Here is a 24875-nt window from a genome sequence, read left to right on the forward strand (position 1 = left end):
ATGGCACACTTGATTGACCACTATGCGGCTTGGGATAGAACCCGTCGTATCAATCTTGACCATAAGCTCCATCTTTTCAAAATCACTGACCGGGATGACTTGAAAGTCAAGTTGACTGAGTATCGGCGTCTTCTCGCTGAATTCTCTACTACAGGGACTCCCAAGTCCTCTGACGATCAGGTCACATTGTTCCTAATAAACTCCCTAAGAAATATTTCAATTCTGTGGAAAATATAGTTTCAAAGCCTACCATGCCTACATTCTATGAATTTGAGTATCAACTGTTGCGTTACGCATGGTTGTTCGATCAGTTTCATATGAATTCCTCTTAAGAGAGGGCTCTTGTTGCTCATTCTCAAAAAGGGCAACAAGGAAAGGGAAAACAAAACCAAACCTCCACTTAAAATCAAAATCAAAAGCAAAATCAATTCAGGGAATCACAAGGAACATCCCAATCTCTCAAACCTGGGTGGTAGAATGTACCTAAAAAGAATAGGTATTGTCAACATTGTTAAAAGGCTGGCCATTTTGACAACGAGTGTCGATCAAAGGCAAGAGGCACAGCACCAAAATCTAAGCCATAGACCCCTGCCCTTGAGTTGGACAACCCCCAGGAAGGGAAGCAGGGTGATGGCAAGGAGCAGTTTAAAGGTCAAACTCATACTGCCATCGCTCAGCCATCTCAATCGACAACGTTCTCAACTCCAACGGGCTTGTCTGACTGGTCTACAAAGACCCACATCGTCGCCATAGAAACATCCGATGCGAGCCTCGTCCACATCTGTGAGTTGCCTCCTGACGAGGTTACCGCAGAGGCCCACTCATCACAACCAAGCACTTCAACTCCTATTTGGATTGTGAACACTGGAGCTACACACCATACGACTCCTATAGTGGACATTTTCCGTTCCCGAGCCCCTGCAGCCAGACAGATCCGCGTAGGAAACAACTCCTCGGTCAAGATTCAGGCTCGAGGTTGCGTCAATTTTGACGCTGACAAGGGACCGGATCTAGCTTCGCTAGACAATATATATCATGTCTCTCAGCTTGGGATGAACTTGTTATCTGTTCAACAACTTTACTTTAAGGCGAGCAATCTTCTTTACAGCAACCACAATCGAGGTCCTTAACTCTCAGACTAGTTTAGTGATTGCTCGCGGTGAGGCATAGCCTAATGGCCTATACCACATGACAGATTTTCTCACAAAGCCGACAACTGCGGGCTCTGTGTTCCATAGCTTCCACGCCTTAGCCACATATCGGGAGCCTACAAACAATGAGCACTTTTGGCATTTTCGCATGAGACATCTTGGTTATGACTCTCTTTATGAGTTGTCACGCCGTGAGCTAGTTGAGGGCCTTCCACGCTTGAAGCTAGCTCGAGATGTCTATAAAGCATGTAACCTCAGGAAGCAACACCGTACCTCATTCCCTCAACAGACCTCACATCGTGCTGAGGCACCTCTTAGATTGATTCATGTTGTTCTTTGTGGGCTGACATCCGCTGTTGTATTTATTTCAGCACATGTTTATGCTTCCACTACTGCACCACTTCTGACATCGACTCACTCTCACTCTATCACTGTCAAATATTGTTCAATTTTGAGTCATTGAACTCCTTGATTAATGTGCCTGCTCTCAGCTCTCTTTCTCTATCTGCTTTCGCTTCAACTCTGCAAATTGGTATCAGAGCCAATGGCTCATGCAAGCAGGCAATCGTGACTGGAAGCCACTACTGATAGTGCAATTGTCACCATTGGAACCAACAGACGTAACAATCTGTCAGACCATTGAGAAGTAGGCGAGCAGGTAACAAGCCTTAACGGTCGAACAGTGCAGCTAATAGGAGCCACGCGACTGACTAGTCGCGTACAGGCATAACGGCCCAGGCGACTCATTGGTTGCGACGGGCAACTGCTACACAACTAGTGCATTGACTAGAGGCGTGCAGTCACGACGGACTGCTTGGACTACTGCGCGACAGGACTGGAGACGTGCATCAAAATTTCACACATGACGAGGACACGGTGTTGGGCTGCACGGACGACGAACGTCACGCAGCCACACGAATGACAGGCAAGTCAACCCTCCATTTTTTTTATTATTAAAATCCAAAAGAAAAAATAGTTTGATTTATTCCCCCCTCTTCCGAGTGTTCAAGTGAGCAAGCACATAGGTGAAATCTGTGCAAATTTTCCCCTTAAAATTTGGGGCTTTTTCCAATTTTGGTGCCTGACATATATTTCAGTGACTTATGAACCATAAATTCCAAACATTGAGTGCACATGCCTCAAAAAATTTGGGGATTCTCAAATGCAAGTGAAATTTTTGCTTGATTGAGCCAATTTCTTGGAAATTGTGCACTCTTGGACCCTAAAAATTGGGGCTTTTGCAGAATTCGTGAAATTTCTGCAACATTTACCTATACTTGATGCTCGGGAAGATGTATTTATGCAATTTGAGCAAATTCACTGCAAAAGTTTTGAGATTTTTCACATTGGTGATGTATTTTAAGTCGTTTTGAGATTGGACAGTGAAATTTGCAGCAGATTCACTAATGAGTGGGAGTCTTTTGAGTTTTGGATGCTTCAAATGTTGAAAAAGGGCAGCTTCTCTTAGTACATGTATTGCTGAATACTCATTATGCAGTGAAACAGTGGTAAATACAGCATTTGGGTCATTGCATTTGGGAATTTTGGTGATGTATTACTGAAGTGGGAGCTATCCTTAATGCAAATGTATCAAATTTGATTCCTGCATATGTTGTAATCAATACTTGAGACTGAAATTTGCAGCTGAACATCTGCTTCTTGGACATGTTGGAAGTACAAGAGTGTGTACTTGCTGCTACAATTCAGCAACCTTGCTAGTGGCTGAACGAATTCAGCCCTTTATTGCAGTTGTGTATTGTTGAAGATGGTTGGCAATGCATCTACATTTGACACAAAGAATCTCTTTGAGATTCGTAAATTCGACAGCAACGGTTTTGATCTTTGGAAAGATCATATGTAGGGTATACTCTTTCTAAAGGATTGTAATGATGCTTTAGAAGAACATAAGCATGTTGTGCTTTGTCAGATGAGGATTAGGCTAAAATGAATAAAAAGGCCATTACTTACATTAAAATGGCCGTCATAGATAATATTTTGGTTGGTATAAAGGGGCTTAATACTGCCTATGTAGTTTGGGAGAAACTCAAGGCTACTTATGAGAATACAACTCCTGTCAATCAGGTACATCTCATATGGAAGTTGGTCAACTTGAAGCTTGATGAGTCCAAACCTGCCTCATAGCATTTGAATGCTTTCACTGGTATTTTGAGTCAGTTATAGGATGCAAGTTTGCCAGCTTTTGATTCTAAATCAAGGGCTATCTTCTTGCTCATGACCTTGCCCGATTCATGGGAAGCATTGGTTGTGTCATTGAGCAATAAACCCAACTTGGCCTTTGATAGTGTGTGTGGTTCTATTCTGAATGAAGAGATTAGATGCAAGGCAAGTGGAGAAATCAATGGATCAGCCTACAATGTAAGAGGAAAAACTGAAAAAGATTTAATGTTGCAAATAAAAACAAAAATCGCAGCAAGAGCAAGGAAAAACAGCAAGACGTAGCTTGTTATTAATGTGGTCGCAAAGGGCATAAAAAGCCCGATTGTAGGTACTTTAAAAAGGAGCAAGAACGCAAGAAGCATGCCAATGCAAAAGGCAAAAAGAATGACAAGGATGGCAGGTCTACCCCTAAAGAGAGAGAAAAAGCAAATGTGGTATCTAGTGTTGTTATTGAGGAAATAGAAGATGATAAAAATGCTAATTTGTTGGTTGCATTTTCAGATCTGCTTGCTATGACAGTGGAGGACATGTATATCACTAAAACAGATGTGATAGATGCTTTGTTGTCAGCTCATGAGAGTTTGTCATAATCGTGGATTGTTGACAGCGGTGCTTCTTTTCATGTAACTCCATCTTTGGAGTGTTTTTCTACTTATGCAAAAGGTAATCTTGGAAAAATCTACCTTGGCAACAATCATGCATGTGATATTGAAGGAATGGGCACCATACACCTAGCTCTACAAAATGGTCAAGAATTGATTCTTCATGATGTTAGGTATGTTCTTGGCATCAAGAAAAGCTTCCTTTCTGTTGGTAGCTAGACAACAAAGATTACTTCACTACTTTTGGTGGTGGTATGTGGAAAATACAGAAATGATCTATGCTAGTCACTAGAGGTGGTAAAAAAGGAACTCTGTATTATCTCTACTGCAAGGCACTTCCCGGAAAGTTTGTTGCAATTGCTAAAGTACAATCATATGGCACAAGCGCCTTGGACATATGAGCCAAAAGGGTTTGCAAGTACTCTCTTCACTTAGAAGAGTTGATAAGAATAGCGCAAAGCTTGACTTTTGTGATGATTGTGTTTTTGGTAAACATGTATGTGACATTAATGTGACATTAAGATAAATCAAGGGAAACATGCACGAGGATGACCATCCGGGGTCTTGGGCGCCCGAACGGGGTTTAGGGGAGCCTAGAACCAAAGAGAGTCCAAGAATAGTAGGACTCACTAAGGTTTGACGGCTGGCAATCGGATCACGATGGGTCTGGCCAGCAATAAACTAGGCAAGGCTGGGAGGTGAAGGGATCTCTCATACTCATCTATTTTACTGCTTTCTCTCTAGCTTTATGGTCTGCTGGAGAGCCGTCTGACATTGGTATCAGAGCCGATTGGTATCACAGCCGACGGGTCTCGTTTTGTGGATCCGTGAGGCTGTTTGACGAGAAAACTGAGCCGACGGGTCTCGTGAAGCTGTTCGTTTCCGGCGCCTGGTGACACGTCATATAAAATTTGACGTGACGTTTAATTTCACCACGTCACTTATCATTTGGCGGGGAAGCTATCTTCTATGTCTAACGTCATATTCTGAATCACGCACCGAATCCTGGCTCGAGCCCGTCTTAAAGCACATCAACAGACCACCTTGTTCCCTTTTCCGCAGGCTGGCCCTCCAGTTGCGTGAGACTGACCCTATTCTCTGGTCCCTCTGTGACCAGCCGATTGCACGCTATCTTTATTTGTCTGGTATTCCTCTCGCCAGCCCCGACTGCACTTGCATAACAAGTACAAGCTGAGCAGAGAACAAGTTCAAGAAAGGTGCTTTGATGGCCTGCGTGATCATTAAGAAGGGGGCTGAATACTAGTCGTTTCTGCAAAGAAGCTCCATTTCCTGCGTGACCGGTTTATTTACAAACCAACAACAGTTGCCTGCCATTAAAACCAGGAAAGTACTTTATTTTGTATGCAAATTTCTTATCTTTGCTTTCCAATTCCAGTGTATTAATGGCAGAAAAAGGAAAAGAGAGAGTAATGGAAGGTCCCAGTTCTGGGGACCACCCTATGGTAGATCCCCATGAACCAGAGATACAAGAAGAACAGTGGAAAGAATTTTTTGCTACACGAGAACAATTTGATGACCTTACTGCTCGTGTACAGGCTCAGGGGGTTCAAATGGAATTTTTAACTCAAACACTCACTGAAATAAAATCTCAATTAACTTTATTGTTAGAAAGAGATAAAAATAAGATAGAAACCTCGGATGTCCCATCTTCATCGAAAGATTTAGATGTGACTATGCGAGATCCTAAGGAACCCCACCACAAGTTGAGGGATAATCCAGTTCTAAAGGATATGAAACCCCCTCAGTTTCACGGGGAGGAAAAAGATAGAAATAAAGATACAATCTTTAATTTCCTCCAAAAATGGGAAGATTTACATAAACTTAAAAATACTCCACCACATCTCCAAGCACTGGAGGCTAGTTTAACTTTGGGACCCAAAGTATATAAATGGTGGCGAACTTTAAAGGAGGCAAATAAAATACCTGAAACTTGGGCTCAATTTCAATCCGTCTTTTTAAAAGAATTCCTTCCTGAAAATGAAATGGAAAGAAATTGGGAAGATTGGGATTATGTCAAACAAAAGGAAAGACCCCTGCTGACATATCTGGAGGAATATCGTGAGATAATCCTCAAATTGGAAGGAATAGATGAATTTCAAAAAACAAGAGGATTCATTAGGGGACTAGATAAAGCCTGTAAAAAGGAAGTAAAAAGGAGTTCACCTAGGACGCTGGAAGAGGCAATTAAATTTGCATTAATCAATGAAGATAGTATGCGTCCAGGTACACTCACTAGTCTCACTGATACGGAGCCCAAGTCTAAGGAATTGAAAACCTCAAAATTTGTGGGCAAATTTAAAGAAAAATGACATTTTCTAAGAGTGAAAAACAACCTTTTGAAAAGAAACAATATGTGAGGCCAAAGTTAAATCCTGATGACTTTGATAAGGCCAAAAAAGAAAAGTTGTGTTTCAATTGCCTATCCCCTAACCATGCTGCTTGGAATTGCCCTCAAAAGAAAAAGAGGGAAGACAAAGGAAAGGATAAGGACAAGGGCAAGGGAAAAGAAAAACAAATCCATGTAGTGCAGACCTTAGAATTAAAGGGACATGAAAGGTATAAATCTTTAGAGGTCTTGCATATGGATGTACAACACAAGTGTTGTATGTCAACCTCTATGTGGCAGCCTACCTTTGGGCCACATGATTTAGTTAGAGTGCATGGATTAATAGCTGGAAAGATGACTCTGCCACACATAATTTTATAAATTATGCACTTGTCAAAAAATTGAAACTTCCCCAACAAAAGAGTGGGCATCAATATGTTGTTCGTATGATGCAAGGCCAAGACAATAAAATATGGAATACAATGGTATCCAATTTGGAAATTGAGATTCAAGGATATAAAGATAAACTTGATTTCCAAATTATGAACATGGAAAGAGTTGATATTGCTCTAGGAAGGGAGTGGCTATGGGGATTGGAACCATCCTTAAAACGTAGTTACCATCATAATACACTGGAATTTGAAAGGGATGGTAAGACTTTTGTCATTCAAGGTGAACATGAAGTATCTGATAATCCTTTGTTGTGTTCTACTGAAGTTCAGAAGCTGATAAAGAAGGAAGTTTGTGAGGTATATATGTTATGGTCTCTTCCTATACAAAACACTTTTACTTTTTGTAATATAAAGCAACAATTTTCTTATGTTTGTGAGTTGAATATAAATAATGAATTAGGTGGTTTGTTAGATGATTTTAAAGATGTGTTTCCTTCTGATTTACCAAGTGGCCTTCCACCAGATAGGGGTGATATAAATCACCCAATTGACACAAATAAGGATACACACCCTATTTCTAAACCATCGTATAGGTTAAGTGAAACACAGCACCGAGAAGTTGAAAGACAAATTAAGGATTACCTTGATAAAGGGTTTATACAACCCAGTAATTCACATTGGGCTTCACCAATTTTATTAGTAAAGAAAAAAAATGGTTCTATGCGACTCTGTGTTGACTATAGAGCACTTAATAAAATAACGGTGAAGAATAAATTCCCTATGCCCAGAATGGAAGATCTTTTTGATCAATTACAAGGGGGGAAAATTCTTCACAAAGATAGATTTAAGATCAGGCTATCACCAAGTAAGAATTAGGGCACAAGATGTCCCCAAGACAACATTTCGTACTAGATACGGCATTATGATTTTTTGGTGATGCCTTTTGGCCTCACTAATGCACCAGCTACCTTTATGAAGCTGATGAATAGTGTTTTACGGCCCTATCTAGGACATTTTATAGTAGTCTTCTTGGATGATATTTTGATCTTTAGTAAATCAAGAGAAGAATATTTGGAACACTTACAATTAGTATTCGAACTGTTAAGAACACATTCCCTTTATGCGAAGAAAACTAAATGTGAATTCTTTGCACAAGAGGTCAAATATTTGGGGCATATTATTTCGAAAGAGGGAATCAACATGGATCCAGAAAAAGTAAGGGCAATTATTCAATGGCCATCTCCAAGGAACCTGGAAGAGTTGCAGATCTCCCTAGGTTTATCTGGATTTTATCGTAGATTCATTTGAGATTATGTCAAAAAAATAGTTGTTCCAATGACAGACCAACTTAAAGGGCAAGGAAAGAGTTTTAATTGGGGAACATACCAAAATGAAAGTTTTCAAACACTTAAGGTAGCTATTGCTACAGCTCCAGTATTATTAATAGTGGATCCCAATAAACCATTTGTGGTTGAAGCTGATGCCAGTGATAAGGCGATAGGCACGGTCTTATTACAAGAGGGTCGACCAGTTGCTTTTGAAAGCAAGAAATTAGACCGTGCAAAACAGAATTATTATGTTTATGAGAGGGAGCTATATGCAATAGTACATGCAATGAAGAAATGGAGGCACTATCTCTATGGTGTCAAACTTTTGATTTTATCAGATCATGAAAGCATTAAGTGGCTTAATGATCAACTGGATTTACACGGGCGTAAAGCCAGATGGGCCGAACTCCTCCAAGAGTTCGACTATGAGATAAGATATAGAAAAGGAAAGTATAATATAGTAGCTGATGCACTCAGCAGAATGCCCATCATTAATGAATTGAGTTTTACTCAGTTCACTTCCAACTTGCTTGAATCTTTACAAGGGAAATGCCAGGTTGATCCGGCATATTTCAACATATGGGAAGCAATAAAAAATGGGGATTCAAATCAAAGTGCTTCTACTGAGGAAGGAATATATGAGGATGTTCAACAAGGAAATGGAGCATTAGGGGTTGCTCAAACCGAATTCAAGTGGAAGAATTTTACCATTGATAATGGTTATTTACTCTACAAGGCTAGGGTATGTGTCCCGAAAGATATGGAAATAAGGCGCCAGATACTCTTTGAGTGTCATGATACCCCTAGCGCGGGACATCCAGGAGTTAATAAGACTTATAGTCTTATTAAAAGGCAATTCTATTGGCCTGGAATGAATAAGAACGTCCTTGACTATGTGGTCAAATGTAATAAATGCCAGGTTAATAAAGCTGAAAGATTAAAAATGGGAGGACTTCTCCATCCACTAGAGATTCCTTCAGGAAAATGGGAAAGTATCTCCATGGACTTTATTGTGCTTTACCCAGAACACAGAGGGGGCATGACTCTGTGTGGGTGATTGTGGATAGGTTAACCAAAATGGCTAGGTTCATTCCAACTTCAACTGATGTTAAAACACCGGAATTGGCTAGATTGTTCGTAGAGAACATATACAGATTGTATGGCCTTCCAGCAAATATAGTTTCTGATCAGGATAGAAAATTTGATAGTCAATTTTGGCGTGCGGTATTTAGGAAGTTGAATACTAAACTTAGCATGAGTACGGCGGATCACCAGCAAACTGATGGGCAAACTGAAAGGGTTAACCAAATCCTTGAAGATATGCTTAGAGCATATGTAAGTAAAAGGCAAACTAATTGGGAAGAGTATTTACCGATAGCAGAGTTTGCATATAATAGTGCCAAGCACTCTTCCACTAGATATAGTCCATTTATGTTAATGTATGGGTTTCAGCCCAGAGCTCCTTATGCAGTAGGACTGCATAAGGAAAAGGTTCAGGCAGCTAAGGATTTTTTGGAGGATATGAATAGTATGTTAAAATTTGCTCAAGAAAATATTAAAAACCTCAAAATGGAGCTAGAGCATATGCAGATCCTCACCGAAGAGACATCTCCTTTGAAGAAGGAGAATTGGTCTATCTTAAGGTGCCTGAACAAACTAAAACTACGAAAAAGGGACAATGTCCAAAGCTTTCACCAAGATATTGTGGTCCTTTCATAATACTTAGAAAGGTGGGAGAATTGGCTTACAAGCTCCAACTACCTGCTGGTAGTAAAATACATCCAGTTTTTCATGTAAGTAAATTAAGGAAAAAGCTGGGTGATTTGGATAATCTAATCTTAAATGATGATATTGAGGAGCTATTAAATGACCAATCTAATCCACATGAACCAGAAAGAATATTAAATCTTCGTAATAGACGAACAAGGAATACTATTTATCAAGAATGTTTGGTTAAGTTGAAAGATTGTTCAGAAGAAAGCTCAACATGGGAGCGAGTAAGTACTTTAAAGAAAAGGTTTCCCAATTTACACTTAGACCTTCCAAGTATCGTTTTCGAGGACGAAACTGATTCTTAAGGGGAAGGAAATGTGACATTAACGTGACATTAAGGTAAATCAAGGGAAACATGCACGAGGATGACCGTCCGGGGTCTTGGGCGCCCGAACGGGGTTTAGGGGAGCCTAGAACCAAAGAGAATCCAAGAATAGTAGGACTCACTAAGGTTTGACAGCTGGCAATCGGATCACGATGGGTCTGGCCAGCAATAAACTAGGCAAGGCTGGGAGGTGAAGGGATCTCTCGTGCTCATCTATTTTACTGCTTTCTCTCTGGCTTTATGGTCTGCTGGAGAGCCGTCTGACAATGTAAAGAGTCCATACTCTCATGGAGCCTCTAGGAAGGCATGTATCTTGGATTTAGTCCATTCTGATATTTGCACCATGCAAATAAAAACTCATAGTGGTTTCCGTTATTTCATGTCTTTTATTGATGACCATTCTAGGAAGCTATGGGTCTACTTGCTTAAGCAAAAACGTGAGGCATTGAATGCTTTTAACAGGTTTTATGCATTGGTTAATACTCAAAAAGGCTTAAAGTTAAAATGCATAAGTACAGATAATGGGGGAGAGTATGTGTCTAAAGAATTCAATAAGTATTGTGATGACAATGGGATTAAACGAGAGCTTACAACTCCTTACAATCCATCATCTAATGGTGTGGCTGAGCGAATGAATCGTTGTTATGTGAGAAGATTCGGTGCATGCTGTCCACAACTAATCTCTCGCAATCGTTTTGGGAGAGGCACTTAAAACCGCGGTGCATATTTGCAACCGATCTCCACATCGTGCACTTGAAAGTGGCATCCTTGAAGAGGTTTGGTTTGGCAAACCTGCTTCATATGACCACTTAAGAGTCTTTGGCTGTGAATGCAATGTACGTGTACCTGTTGATAGCAGAACCAAACTTGACATGAAATCTCATAGAGGCATCTTCATGGATTATGAAGATGAAGGTGAAATGGACTATCGAGTTTGGGTTCCAAGCATAAAAAAGGTGCTACATGCAACTGGGATGTGGTATTTAATGAGTCAAAGCTGCTGAAAAATATCACATCTAACAACTTAGACACAAAGAAAGTTAAATTTCAGCATGATCAGCTACTTAAGCAGCCATCAGCCACTGAAAATTCAGCTCCTTTTGATGCTGATTATGACAATCAGTGTATCATAATTGAGCCAGATGAAAATGGGCAGTAAGGGGATGCTGAACATCAGCTTGAGCACCAAAATCAACATGCTGAAAATGAATTACAGCAGCTTGAAATTCTATTACAGCAACCTGAACATGTAGTTCAGCAGCCAAACAATGAGGTCATTGGCATTCCCTTGGATGTGGATCCATTACTTGATAACACAGATCATTGGGTAAGAAGGTCTGCACGTGTCAAAAGACCTATAGAAAGATTTGATCCTTCTTTGGACTGCATTTTGCTCATAGATGAAAGTGAGCCTCTTACGTACAAAGAGGCCTTATCATGTGAGTTAAACAAAAAGTGGGAGCTAGCTATGCACAAAGAAATGAAGTCATTGTATCAGAATGATACTTGGGATTTGGTTGCATTGCCCAAGGATAGAAAAGCCATTCCTAACAAATGGATCTATAAAATCAAATGTGTGGATGGCAAACCCAAATACAAAGCCAGACTTGTGGCTAAGGGCTATACACAAAAGGAGGACATTGATTTTCAGGAAGTGTTTTCTCCTGTTGTCAAAATGGCCACTCTTCAAGTGTTATTTGCCATTGTAACATCTATGGATCTTGAACTTGATCAGATGGATGATAGAACCGCATTTCTGCATGGTGATCTGGAAGAAGAGCTGTACATGAAACAGCCCGAAGGCTTTGTTATACATTGAAAGGAGCATTTGGTATGTAAGTTTAAGAGAAGCTTGTATGGATTGAAACAGGCTCCTAGACAATGGTATAAAAAGTTTGATGCATTCATGCTCTCACATGGATTTAAAAGTAGTAGTGCAGATCATTGCTTATATATTAAGAAGGCTGATGATGGAAGCCTTATTATATTTGTGCTTTATGTGGATGATATGCTTATTGCAGGTAAGCATAAAAGCCAGATTAATGCATTGAAAAGGCAGCTGAATTCAGCCTTTTCTATGAAGGATTTGGGTGCAATTAAACATATTTTAGGCATGCGTGTAACACAAGATAGAGAGCAACAACTCTTATTTCTCTCACAAGAAAAGTACATTAGCAAAGTACTTGATCATTTTTCTATGGCTGATCCTAAGCCTCTTGGTGTACCTTCTCCACCTTATCTTAAGCTTAGCAAAGCAGATTACCCAAAATATGATAAGGCAGCCAGTACTATGGAAGGTGTTCCTTATGCTTCAATTTGTGGTTCACTCATGTATGCTATGGTTGCCACTAGACCTGACATTGCTTCTATAGTGGGAGTTGTAAGCAGGTTCATGTCAGTGAAAGCCCTAATGAAAGAGTTGGTATTCTCTAAAGTATCTTTCCCTTAGTGCAAGGCTTGATCATAGGGCCAAGCTATGCATTCAAAGAGATCTCCAATTGGAGATCTCGATCTTTCTTTGAGTCCCGCCTTGGCTGTGTGGTCAAGCTCAAACTCAAAACTATCTTGCTCAAAGACAAAGTTGGAACAATCTTGTTCTCAGTGCAAGACTTGAGTGTAGTGTCAAAATTTCAAGAAATTGTACTTGTCACTATGCAATTTCGACAAATACATGAAAAACTCCAATTTTTGAGACCTGAATGTATGCAAATTTCACAAATTCTACTCAGCCGAGTAAAATCTCCGAGCATACATTAGAAGCCCCAAATTCCAAGAGTAAATGCATGCACAATCTCTGAGATTCTTCAATATGCGCTTAGCAACGCATGACAGCCAACAAATTTGCCCAAAAGGATGAACCTTTGAAAAACAACGTGATTTTTACCGATCTTAAAAAAAAGTGAGTTGTCGCATGTGACCTAGAACAACACGTCACCTGACCTGCATGACCTACACTAACTAAAAATGTGACCTGGAAGCTGTCGCCTATTGTTGCCTGACTGAAAAACAATTGTTGCCTACTTGAAACAAGTCACACCTGGCCTATGGACTGCCTAAGACAGCTATGCTTGACCTGGCGTATTGCCGCTAACCTAAAATAAAGACAACCTGCTATTTTCTTCACGTGGGACAAACTAACACAGCTCGAACAGACTCCGGCAAGCACGCTCGTGATAACTAAAGCTCTGATACTAGTTTGAAGTGAGCGATACAAAATAGAGATGTAATGGTCAGCAATGGTGATGGCAGATAGAGAGAAAAACGTAAGCAACAGTAGATTAGTAGAGAGTGAGAGATGCACAATGTGTGGATACACAAGAGTGTACCTATTTCAGGTTTTTGAGATAGATAGATAAAAGTGCAAGTGCTAAGGGTGTGTTCACACCCATGAACATATAAAAGGCACGATGGCTCTTTATTCCCAACAAAACCATCCCCTATGTTTCCTTTTGGTACACAAGACCCGAATAATGACGCGTTTGAGTATGTAAATGTTAATCAAGGAGGCTCTTGAAACAAACACACTTCTGTAGGTATATCTGACACTTCTACTTCATTTAAGCCAGATATTGGTAATTTATTTTCTTAAACTCCTCCCATCACTCCATCTTTTGGTCAAAACATAGATTTTCTTCCCTCTACTTTCAATAACTTAGGATTGCACTCCACATATACATCCAACACACCACAGTTTGGATCATCTATTATAGTTCCTAGCAACTTTTCTTTTTCTACACCACATATTAGCTATCCACAAGTGAAAGCCACTCTGCATTCAAGTACATCGTTAGCAAGAATGCCACACTTAACACTATGCCTTACACACACCCGCAAGTGAGCACATCTATTTATCTTGGAACGGCTACTAGGTATTCCCCTTACTTCCCCTTGACACTTGCCACCCCATCCATTGGCCTCTTAGACGCAAGCATAGTTGTTTGTATCAGAAGATGACGTACCAGCGAGACAGTAGGGTTTACGGGGAGGAACACAGAGTGAACTCGGCAAACATGGAGAAGAGAAGAGAAGAGAGAAGAAACTCTGATGAATGGAATGATGAAGATCTGAATCATGGAGTGAATGTGATACAAGGGAACAAGGATGTCGTAGCACAAGGAAGATGATGAAGACAACCATGAACCACGAACCACAATGTCCTCCTGAAGGGATGTGAGGGTAGTGGAGAGGCTGGAGAGAAGAGGTGACGGACTGAATGAATCAGCCGTAAGGAATGAATGAGAGAGTGGCCTATAAATAGGCATAGTCAATCTAGGATGGCGCCTCTTTTTGGGGCTGCAAACCCTAAATGCAAAACGCAGAAATGCAAAAACGCAAACTGCAGGTGGAGGGTGAAGGGTTTCCCAACACCCCCTCTCAGGCCCAAAAAGGAAAACAAGAGAAGAGTGAGGTGGAGACGCAATGCTACATGTTGAAGAATGCTCATGTAGCAGGTGTCACTTGGACAGTGTCCCTCGTGGAGAAATTGTTCACTTGCCCAAGCGCCCTAGATGATGAAAACATACAATGCATAGGAGGAATGTCCGACTATGTGTGGTGTCGAGAACCATAAGGATATGCCCGTACTCGATCTCGGGAGGTGGCTCCATGCTGACCAAGGGACGAAGGCAAGAAGAAGAGGAGAAAGAAGATGTAGAGGATCCCGAAGATCCAAGATTTCCACCGCAAAAGGAACCTATAGTAAAGAACAATAGATAGAGTGAACTGGGAAACCCGAAACTCAACCGCGGGAGAGAAGCCACTGGCTCCGTGCATCCATGCTGGAAGGAATACAAAGGCCTCGTCACCAAGTCGCGGCTGAACCTCCGAGGTCCCGATCTAGGTGGTACCTGAAAATCCTGGGTATCAATAGAAGAGATGACTGGTCAAAGACCACCACCCCAAGAAAGTAGAGGATGGATGAAAAACTTCATGTGGAGTAGGTTCCCCCTCTGAGGTGGGAGGTGGAGGGGCCCCCCTGAAGTGGAAGAAGTAGATGCCCCCTCTAAGGGCAAAGAAATAACATCCCCTCTGAAGTAGATAGAGAATCCAAAATCTCATGGATCACGGACTCCGAAATGTCTGATGACGAAGGAAGTGCCGCCGGTCGTGCTGAAGAAGGTATCTGGCGTGCTAAAGAGCTCCCAGAGGTAGCCTCTCGAACCTGAGTAGTCGAGGGTGGGGAAGGGTGGGTCTCAGAATGAGCAAGAGGTGGGCAACAGTTGTTGTCTCTCAATGGAGCAGACTGGGTAGCCGAAGAAGAGTAAGGAGTTGAGCAACCACTATCTCTCGAAGAAGCAGACTGACGAGGAGACGGTATCAAACAATCACTGTCTCTCGATGGAGCGGACTGCAGATCCATAGGTCGTGGAAGCCACTGTACCTGAAAATAAGTGGGAGAAGACTGCCGCTAGCATTGCGACGATCTCCAGGAGGTCGTAGCGCCAATCGATCCTCCATGTGCTCAAAAGGACTTAGTGCGCATCGGATGCATCTTATTGCCTTGAGCATAGTACTCTGATAGCCGATGCAAAATGATCTCTGCGGCCCAGAAAGTAGAGGTAGCACAAGGAGTGCCTGGTGGACGCATATACTCCGTTGGGGGGGGGGGAGGAGCAAAGGTCGACGCCGGCAAGCATCGGTGGTGTGTCCGGTAATGCCACAATAGAAGCACCCAGTAGTCTGGTCATCTGTTGGTAAAGAAGCCACTAAACCAGTGTGCCTTGCTGAAGAAGGAAGAGGTCAGTCACCATAAACCACGAACCGCAATGTCCCCCTCAAGGAGTGTGCGGCAGTGTGAAACACGAACCGCAGTGTCTGCCTCAAGGGGTGAAAAGGCAGTGGAAGGGCTGGAAGTGAGCTGCCTGTGGAAGGAGGATGCGACCAGTAGTAAGAGATTGAACCAGTAGGAAAACGCAGGTGAGGAGAGAGAAAGACTAAAAACGCAGGCAGGACAGCCTGCAGGAGAAAGAAATACTAAAAACGTAGGCAGTAGGTAAGAGAAAGACTAAAAACGCAGGCACGACAACTTGCAGGAGAGAGAAAGACTGAAAACGCAGGCAACAAGAGAGAAATACTAAAAACGCAAGCATGATAGCCTGCAGGAGAGAGAAAGACTAAAAACGTAGGCAGCAAGACTGTGATGATGTGGCAGGCTGTACAGCAGCAGGTCTGCACAAGAACAGCAGTTGTCTGGCTGGAATCAGCTCCAAACTACGTGAAGAGGGCTGGAAATCAGGCGCCAATTGGAGACAGCAATGGACAGCTTCGGTTGAGATGTCCTCCGCGAACGGGGTGTGGGCAGCAAGCTGAAACATCTGAAATCTACAAAAATGAGATTTTGATGCAACGGAAGAAGAAGAGAAGTAGATGCCGAACCCGCCACCAGTCTTTGCCTTGACTGGAGTGGAGGATCTTTGCTGCTGTTTGAGTATATCCAACTCTGATACCATGTCAGAAGATGACGTACCAGCAAGACAGTAGGGTTTGCGGGGAGGAACATGAAGTAAACTCGGCAAACATGGAGAAGAGAAGAGAAGAGAGAATAAACTCTGATGAATGAAATGATGAAGATCTGAATCATGGAGTGAATGTGATATAAGGGAACAAGGGTGCTGTAGCACAAGGTAGATAATGAAGACAGCCACGAACCACGAACCGCAATGTCCTTCTGAAGGGGTGTGAGGGTAGTGGAGAGGCTGGAGAGAAGAGGTGATGGACTGAATGAATCAATCGTAAGGAATGAATGAGAGAGTGGCCTATAAATAGACTTAGTCAGTCTAGGATGGAGCCTCTTTTTGGGGCTGCAAACCCTAAACGCAAAACGCAGAAATGCAAAAACGCAAACTGCAAGTGAAGGTGAAGGGTTTCTCAACAGTTTGTAGTTTTTCGAAATGGCAAAGTAGAAACACGTTTCAAAGTCATGAAATGGAGTTTCGGCCAAAAGCCGAAACGACAAAACAAGAAAATTGATTTTATATATCTGTTTAGAAATATTTTAATATCAAACATAGATAAATGGATAATACCATTTAAGACATTAAGACTACAAAATCATAAACCATGAGTTTAATAAACTTTCAAGATCAAATTTTAGAACTTAATATAGAAGACTATAGTGTGTCAGGCCCCATGAACAATGATGAGATATATCAAGATTGAAGACTCAATAGTCAATAGCCATAGACTCATATCATATAATTTGGACTCAAAAAATAGAGTACTTAGTGAATTGTGCTAAAAAATAAATACAACTATATTACCGTAGGATGTACATTTGTCATGGAGTATCATCCTCATTTGCCACACTGAACACGAGGCATAGCTGCCTCCAATGTTCTAAACTAGCAAACACTTCATCAAGCACATCAAGGCAATTATCAATATCCTTACCACTAACACGAGCAATATGATCCTTCACTCATGTAACTCCCCGTGCAAAGTTGGGAAAAACTAGCTCGTGTTAGTGGTTGTTCCTTGCTGGAAATAGAGGAAACCAACAGCAAACTTGGGGAAAACTAGCTCAAACCAGTGTGGATAGTGGAGGAAGAGAGGAGAGGGATTGCTAGCTAGAAACACTAGAAAAGAGCTCAAATCCGAGGGAAAAGTGCTTAGATAGTATGGACAGAAAAGAAAAAGGATTGGGTAGTTGAGGGATGAGAAATATAGGGTTTCAAGGCTGTAGACAACAATAGATGTGAAAGGGGGAAAGCAAACGGCAACTAGGGAGAGTGATCAGCTGAGAAAGAGGGTGGAGAGCAAACGTAGCAAGGCAAAATCTACACGCAACAAGACAAAATGAACAATCCATCATAAAACTGGGTAAGTTACCCTGCATGTCCCGAAACAGCTTGTGGACCGAAACGCTTTGGCCCCGAAACATTTCCGTTTTGGGCAGCCCATGGTGCATCATCACTCACTCTATGGGTCACTTCCATGCAAGAATTCCATCCTCTACCTATCGTGTCCCCATCCCTCCTCCTTGGGCTGCACATGCGGCTATCATGCCCATGCCTAGTCAAAACATACCCACTTTTGGATCCATTGTGCATACATCCTACAACCAAACTTTCTTTGCAAGGAGGGTGATAATGACCTGATTAATCAACAATTATGGTAACCATAAAATTCATATAAACTGAAAATGCACACTTTACCACTTTAATCTTGGAAAATGGATGACCTATTGGCCCCAAAACTAGCACCCCTTGCAGTGTTTCTTTAGCTTTTATTGCAAATGGATAGAGTATAACTCAATTTCTTTAATCTCCTTCCCTAATCAAAGTGTCTCTAGCTATCAAAATTAACCATCAAGCCTTCAAACCAATTTGCCCCTTGGTTTGCTTGGGGATTGACCTTCACTCTACTCCTTGAAAGATAAATTAAGTTGGCTAGCCTCTAGAATCTCCCTGAAATTCTTTAATTTTAGCTCTTGGAATTCAAGTCCTAAGACCTCAAATCAAAGCCTGCATCTTAAGTAGCTATCAAAACTAATTGCACCCCCCTCCCCAAAAAACCCCGCTCCAAGTGCCTCTTGCTGTCAAGATTCACCGGTAAGACTTCAAACAAATTTGCCCCTTAGTTTGCTTGGGGATTGGCCTTCACCCTACTCCTTGAAAGACAAATTAAGCCCAATATCTAATATAGGCTGGCTGGGCTCTTAAATCTCCCTGAAATTCTTTAATTTCAGTTGCTGAAATTCAAGTCCGTGGCTATCAAAACCTAATTTCTATTGGGTGCTTGACGCCTAGCTATTAAACGAATTTGGGCTACAACAACATGGAAACGAACATTTGATGCCTCAACTCTCTCTTACGTCATGGAGACAAGACTTCCATCACCTTCATCAAAGCGTACTTTGTCATCAAAGCCTTTGCTCCCTCTAGAGGGGGATCTCCATCTATCCAAGCTTCAAGGGAGTGGTATAGACATACCTATTCATCTCCATTTGCCATGCCCAAGGCCCGCAAGCCACCATTCCTCCACATATTCTCCCACCTCCAACTCTACTTACTAGCATCAAGGATCTTCTACTTCAAATCTTCACTATACTTCAAAGTTAAAATCTATTATCCTATTACTGTCTTCTACTTCAAATTTTCACCTTAGTTTAGACATCTTCAGCAATTGGCTCTTACTCTACTACTCCATCTGCCTCACTATACTAGACTTGTCACTTGTCTAGAGATTCTCATATCCATTCATTAATTCTCATTCTCACTGCACATTTCATTTATTTTAGCATTCAACTATTATTTGAGGAGTTCCTATTTTATGCACTTTGTTAGCCCACTTGCCATCCACAAGAGAAAGCCAACTTAACAAAGGTCAAAAACCATCATGCTTCCTGGATGTCACAAAAGTCCAAAACAATGCATACTTTATAGAAGAAATGATTGTTTTATTCAAAGCATCTTGAAACAAGTTTGCATTCGAATTGAGTTTGAAGCCAGTTCATCAAAACATGTTTTCCTACAACCCTAGAAGAGTAAACTTTGATCTCTCTGTTTAATATGCATATGAAGAGAGGTAGGATAAGTATGACTTAAGGAATCATACGTGTCCGCATAAAACTGTGAAATAGGCAGCATTCAAAATCCAAAAGTTGAAAGAACATTCATAAGATTGATGAATACCAAACACCCTTCAAGATTTATGTAATTTTGGCATACATCACAATTGTCAAAGATGGCCACTGGCTATGAAAACTTATTTTTCTTTCCTGACTAACCAATTCTGGAGTTTTCATTTTTCATCATTCCATGCAGCCTGACTGTCATGAAACTCATTTTACAATACCTCATACAAAAAGTGACTAGATTTCCAGGAAAGGTTGGTTCTAATGCTGTTAGATTCAGATTCCTATGGAAAATGGTCAAAACAGCATTGAACCTGAGGAAGAGTCTCATTAAAGTGAAGGGTTCGAGAGATGGAGCAGGGGGAAGAAGGCAGGGAGTAAAATTATAAAGGAAAGCATCCATTCAGTCCAAAAACAGCAGCCCCAAAGCTGAAGGTCACATACCAATTAGAAGTAACTATGCATGTGTACAGACACACAGAAAATAAGATGGTAAACAGCCATTGTGCACAACCTGTGTGATGGAAAAGACAAACGCAAAACAGGTCCATTTTGATTGCCAGCATGTTCTTGTCAAGCACCACTGAGAACATGTGCAAAGGCAACAATGCGCCCACATACATGTGCACATGCATGCCCTGCCCCGCCCCCCCCAAAAAAAAACCCCAAACACACACAAAATTCTTCATCATTTGACTGAAACCTACATTCCCATGCCTCAAACATTACATGAATTTTCCTCAGAATGAGAACCCCAAAAAAGAATTGTTTAGTCGGTAAGGCTTACTCGTTGTTTTCTGAAGGAAATGCCTCTTGCCGCACACAAGCCCAATTAGCCACCTCTCCACTGTCCTTATCTGCTGCTTCTATGACAGCTGATGCTGCAGCTTTCAACCATACCTGCAACTCTGGGACCCTCCAGATCAAGTAGTTTCTTTCCACATACAAATTTACTAGATGCTCAAGTGAAGGGCCTCCAGGAGTTGCCTTTTTGAAAAGGGAATGTCTCAAAATTCTTCCCCATTCTGCATCCTGTTTAATTGGAGCTTTATCCACAATTTTGCTGAGTGTTACTGGATGTAACATTAGTGCCTGCCTTAAAAGGGCTTCAGATGGAACTGCTGCTGCTTCAACTTTCACATGCTCTTCACTGGACTGAAGAGTCAAGCTCTGCCTTCCCTTTTTAGATTCAAGATTAAACCTTGCCACAGCCAATGAAAAGGAGAAGTTTGGAAGAAGAGCCAGAGAGCTGTCGTTGCTGTAACAGTCAGCAAACTCTTCCAACCATTGAAACTGTTCTGCCCTCAATGCAAAATAATCTATTGAAAATAGAGCTCCTAAAGGGTCATCAGCGTCCAGTGATAACAGAAGCTTGCACACTTCAAGGGCTGAACGATGGCAACCCCTTCTGCCCAGATGTTGCATGTGCTTCGAAAGTGCAGAGAAAAAAATTTTATTTGTGTCACAAGAGAAAGGTAGCCTGCATGTACCATTATAAGGATTGAATAATGGGTGCCAAGCACACTCAAGAGCAAACAGGCACCTTTCAAGACATTCAACTGACTGCTGGTATTCTCCCAGTTGCTTGTATACCTCTGCAAGAGCTAAAAGTGACTCCAAATGATATGGATGATGTGCTAACAGCAGAGCAATTGTATTTGGATCATATGATGCGCCAGATGCTTCATATTTCCTTTGAGTTTCCATGTATGAAGAAGAATACGTGTACCTTGTGACCAAAATACACCAACATAACACTCAATACCCACTGATTATAATACTTCAAGATATAAATTTTAAAGTTGATCTAAAGTTAGACATCAAAATCCAGTCATCTACTTTCATTTAGCATATACATGAGCAACGTTCTCGCATCAAAGTTCAGTATGTACCTATGTAAATCAATTTTCAAACGATATGCCACAAACAATATGTTAGCAGTAAGTATCTCTGATTTGCCAAAACCCTTGCAAACTTCATTTTAATGACAGACCACTTTAACCTTCTTAAAATAATTCATCGTATTTCAATGCAACATGATTTTAATACTTTTTGAACCAAAACCTTTCAGTATAACTTACACTGACAGTATTGTCTTGTTATTTTTCCTGCCCTTCTTTCATGATAATATATAGAATATGAGAACCACAGTATGATTATGGACAGCAACAAGTAAGGTTTCTACTGTTTACTCATGTTGACAAGTGCACACTTGAGACTGGATGATTACTTGAAATACTGCAGGCCATCTTTTCCACCAGTGTACTCCATAGAGAGACTGCCATCCCATGAAGGCCAATACTCTTTTGGTGACACAAGTGTTGTTTTCCTAAAATAGTTTCCTCGCCCCAACTTTCGCATTGCTCCTCCTTGTCTTCGCCTTAAACCTCCAATCATATTTCCATTTCCACGCTCCACAGCATTGATCACTTTTGACCCAAATATACGCTTCAATTCATCCTCCGCCTTTAAATGTTTAGTATCAATGGTCAAAACTTCCACCGCTTTCACACCTGACAACCACCTGCTACCAGCCTTAGGGGGAGCCTTTGAAGTAGAGGAACTACCCTCACTTAAAGAAAACTTTTTTAGCAGTTGATCAACGTCTTCTGTCAGTTGTGCTGATGGTATGACCTTTTTCCCTCCTTTCTTCTTCTTCTTCTTTGACTTTTTTACTCTAGCTGGAAGATTACCACTAGTCTCTCCAGACTTGGAATTGTCCCCAGAATAATCCTGTTCCTCCATCTCCTCAGCTTCATCCTGGAGTGTAAAGAACGTATGTTTATTAGAGACTACAATCAAATAAGAGAATGCAGTACAGTGAGGCCAACAAATCATTCAGTGTATACTTAAACTCTGGGATGATGAAACAAATGCAACAACCCCACAGGAACTGTCTTGACAACCTGCTCTACTCCAATGAAGGGTAAACTCAACAATAAAGACCAATGATGATCTTGTAGATTGCGAAAGAGAAGACTAAAAGAACAGACAGTACAATTTTCAATTACTCCCAAGGTATCATGTTATATGAAATATTTACAGAACTCCAGTTGACAACATTGCAATAAGGTGTTGCAGCAGACCTTTCAACAGAATTGCAAACTGCAATTGAAAGTTTTTCTGTTTCAAAGTGTATTTTTGGTTACAGTAAGCTTTAATGGAGATCTTGGGTTTGTGAGAAAGAGACATTTCTCGTGCCCTCCAAAGAGGTTCAGAGAGAACCTTCGGTGCTCCTAATGCACACTTAGAAGGCACTCTTATGGTGGTCTTTTCAGAAGTAGATTATTAGATATAGTCAGTTCGGGAGCACCGCCATGGTGCACAACCTCAAGTCCCAACTTTGGGCTATGTTAACTTTTCAAGTGGCCAGGCTTTCAGAGGCACTAGTGAACCCATGACTCCAGCAGCAATTCCCATAATTATCGACAAGGGTAGTTAGCAGAAGGAAAAGATGGGAGTAACATCAGCACGAATGTAGCATGGCATGTCCAAAAGGCGATCACGTGACTCAATAACACAGGACTCCTCCAGCAGACCTTTGGCACTGGATCTGCCGGTATCCACTGGCTGGCAGGAAGCTCTATTGTGGTTCAAAAAAGCAGCAAGAGGCTTAGAAGGTTTCGCTATGCATCTCATTACCCATAACAATATTTTTCTGATGAAACATCTGACCTAAATTTGGCATTTTTGAGGATGGTCATATTGGCAAGCATGTTCATCGAATACATACAACAACTACATATTGTGTCAGTTGAAGACAATGGCTACTATCTTTACATGTGCACGGGTATCTTCATGAGCAAGTCAGATGATGATCCTTCATTTGACCGACGCAATTAAAAAATGATCCAAATGAGTAATAGATAATCAGATTTAAAAGCGAGGAGCCTCCTAGTCTCTGCCCCGTGACATGCTAACAAACACACAACTCAGCGATACTATAACTGATTGCCCCGACCCCCCGCCCCCCAAAACAAAAAAATAGAGAGACACAGAGGAGAGGCAGACTTCGAAACTAATGTCTAAAGACCGATGAAAGCTTGCGAATTCTGAACATAATTCGTTAGATTACCTTCAAAACCAGTGAGTTCTCAGCCAGGCAGAAAACCGAAGAAGAACCTCTAAACTCTATCTGACCATTCAGCAAAACACCCTTGAATACAATTGCTGTGAGGCAAAATCTTGCAGCTCAATGAGATCAATGCGAGTGAGAGACTGAACATTTGAGAGACACATGCCACAAGGTAGCTCTGCTGGTTTCAGGCATACATCACACGTAACACAGAGACTGTTTCAATGAAGAGAGGACTTAACTGGAATTTCAAGGAGGCCAAAGGAATTGCTGACTGCGCCTTTGAGATTGTGTTCATCGCTCGAGTCTTCTTCCTCGCCGTCGATGGTTTGGGGGGGCTGCTGCAACTCTTGGTTGCGCAGAGCGCGTTGCAGCATACGGACTGACATAATGTATTCTGCTCTCCGAATCGATCGATCGATCGATCGATCGCCAGCGCCAGCGACAGAGACAAACAGACAGACAGACACAGTCGAATCACAGATATCCTTAAACAAAAGATTATGAATCACCAGAGTTGAAACGTTAAGAGGCGCTAATACCTTGATGCCAATGGCTGACTGGGCCCCTAGCACTTCTTCATAAGAAGAATAATAATTTAAGAATAACTCATTACAGAAATTACAAAGCAAATTACTCGATTTTTGTGGAAATTCCCATAAATTTTCAAAAGTATCGAAATGCGTGAACCCCACCACTTGGAATGTGAGGATAAATGGACTCAGAGGAGGTTCATGTGTTGGTTTTCAATGGGAAACAGCTTTCTAAAGAGTTCCCCATTTCCAAAACCAAATTGAGAACAAATAGAGGGTTAACCCCCCCCCCCCCCCCCCCAAAATCCCCACTCTAATGAAAATATTTAATTAGTTTCATAGTGCATCCTTCAAATAGAGGGTTACCCCCGCCCCCCCCAAATCCCCATTCTAAAGATAATATTTAATTAGTTTCATAGTGCATCCTTCGTAGAGTGGACTCTCGTTGTTTCTTGTCAAAAAGGGCAATAAGAGAAAGGCAAGAAAAACCAAAACAAAATCAAACTCAAACTCAAAATTGAAATAAAGCTAGTAAGTCACAAGGGAACTCTCAATCATCTTTAAAATATGGGTGGAAATATATACTTTAAAAAAACA

The 24875-nt window shown here is 41.3% G+C and overlaps 1 protein-coding gene across 1 annotated transcript in view; it reads right to left on the minus strand.

Moving 5' to 3' along the window:
* LOC148020955 (transcription factor-like protein) overlaps positions 1–24275 on the minus strand; it is a 37349-nt gene extending 13074 nt beyond the window's left edge. The window contains exons 1-3 of the mRNA XM_087698789.1: positions 23988–24275; positions 21901–22430; positions 20458–21399 (exon numbers count right to left, since the gene is read on the minus strand). Coding sequence (XP_087554915.1) covers positions 20458–21399; positions 21901–22430; positions 23988–24134 — 1619 coding nt within the window. The 5' untranslated portion in view covers positions 24135–24275. The remainder of the gene's footprint in view (positions 1–20457; positions 21400–21900; positions 22431–23987) is intronic.
* Between the last annotated feature and the right edge of the window lie 600 nt (positions 24276–24875).

This window comes from Lygodium microphyllum, chromosome 18 (assembly GCF_053477565.2).
Source record: "Lygodium microphyllum isolate KBCC chromosome 18, Lygodium_microphyllum_v1.1.10, whole genome shotgun sequence".
NCBI lineage: Eukaryota > Viridiplantae > Streptophyta > Polypodiopsida > Schizaeales > Lygodiaceae > Lygodium > Lygodium microphyllum.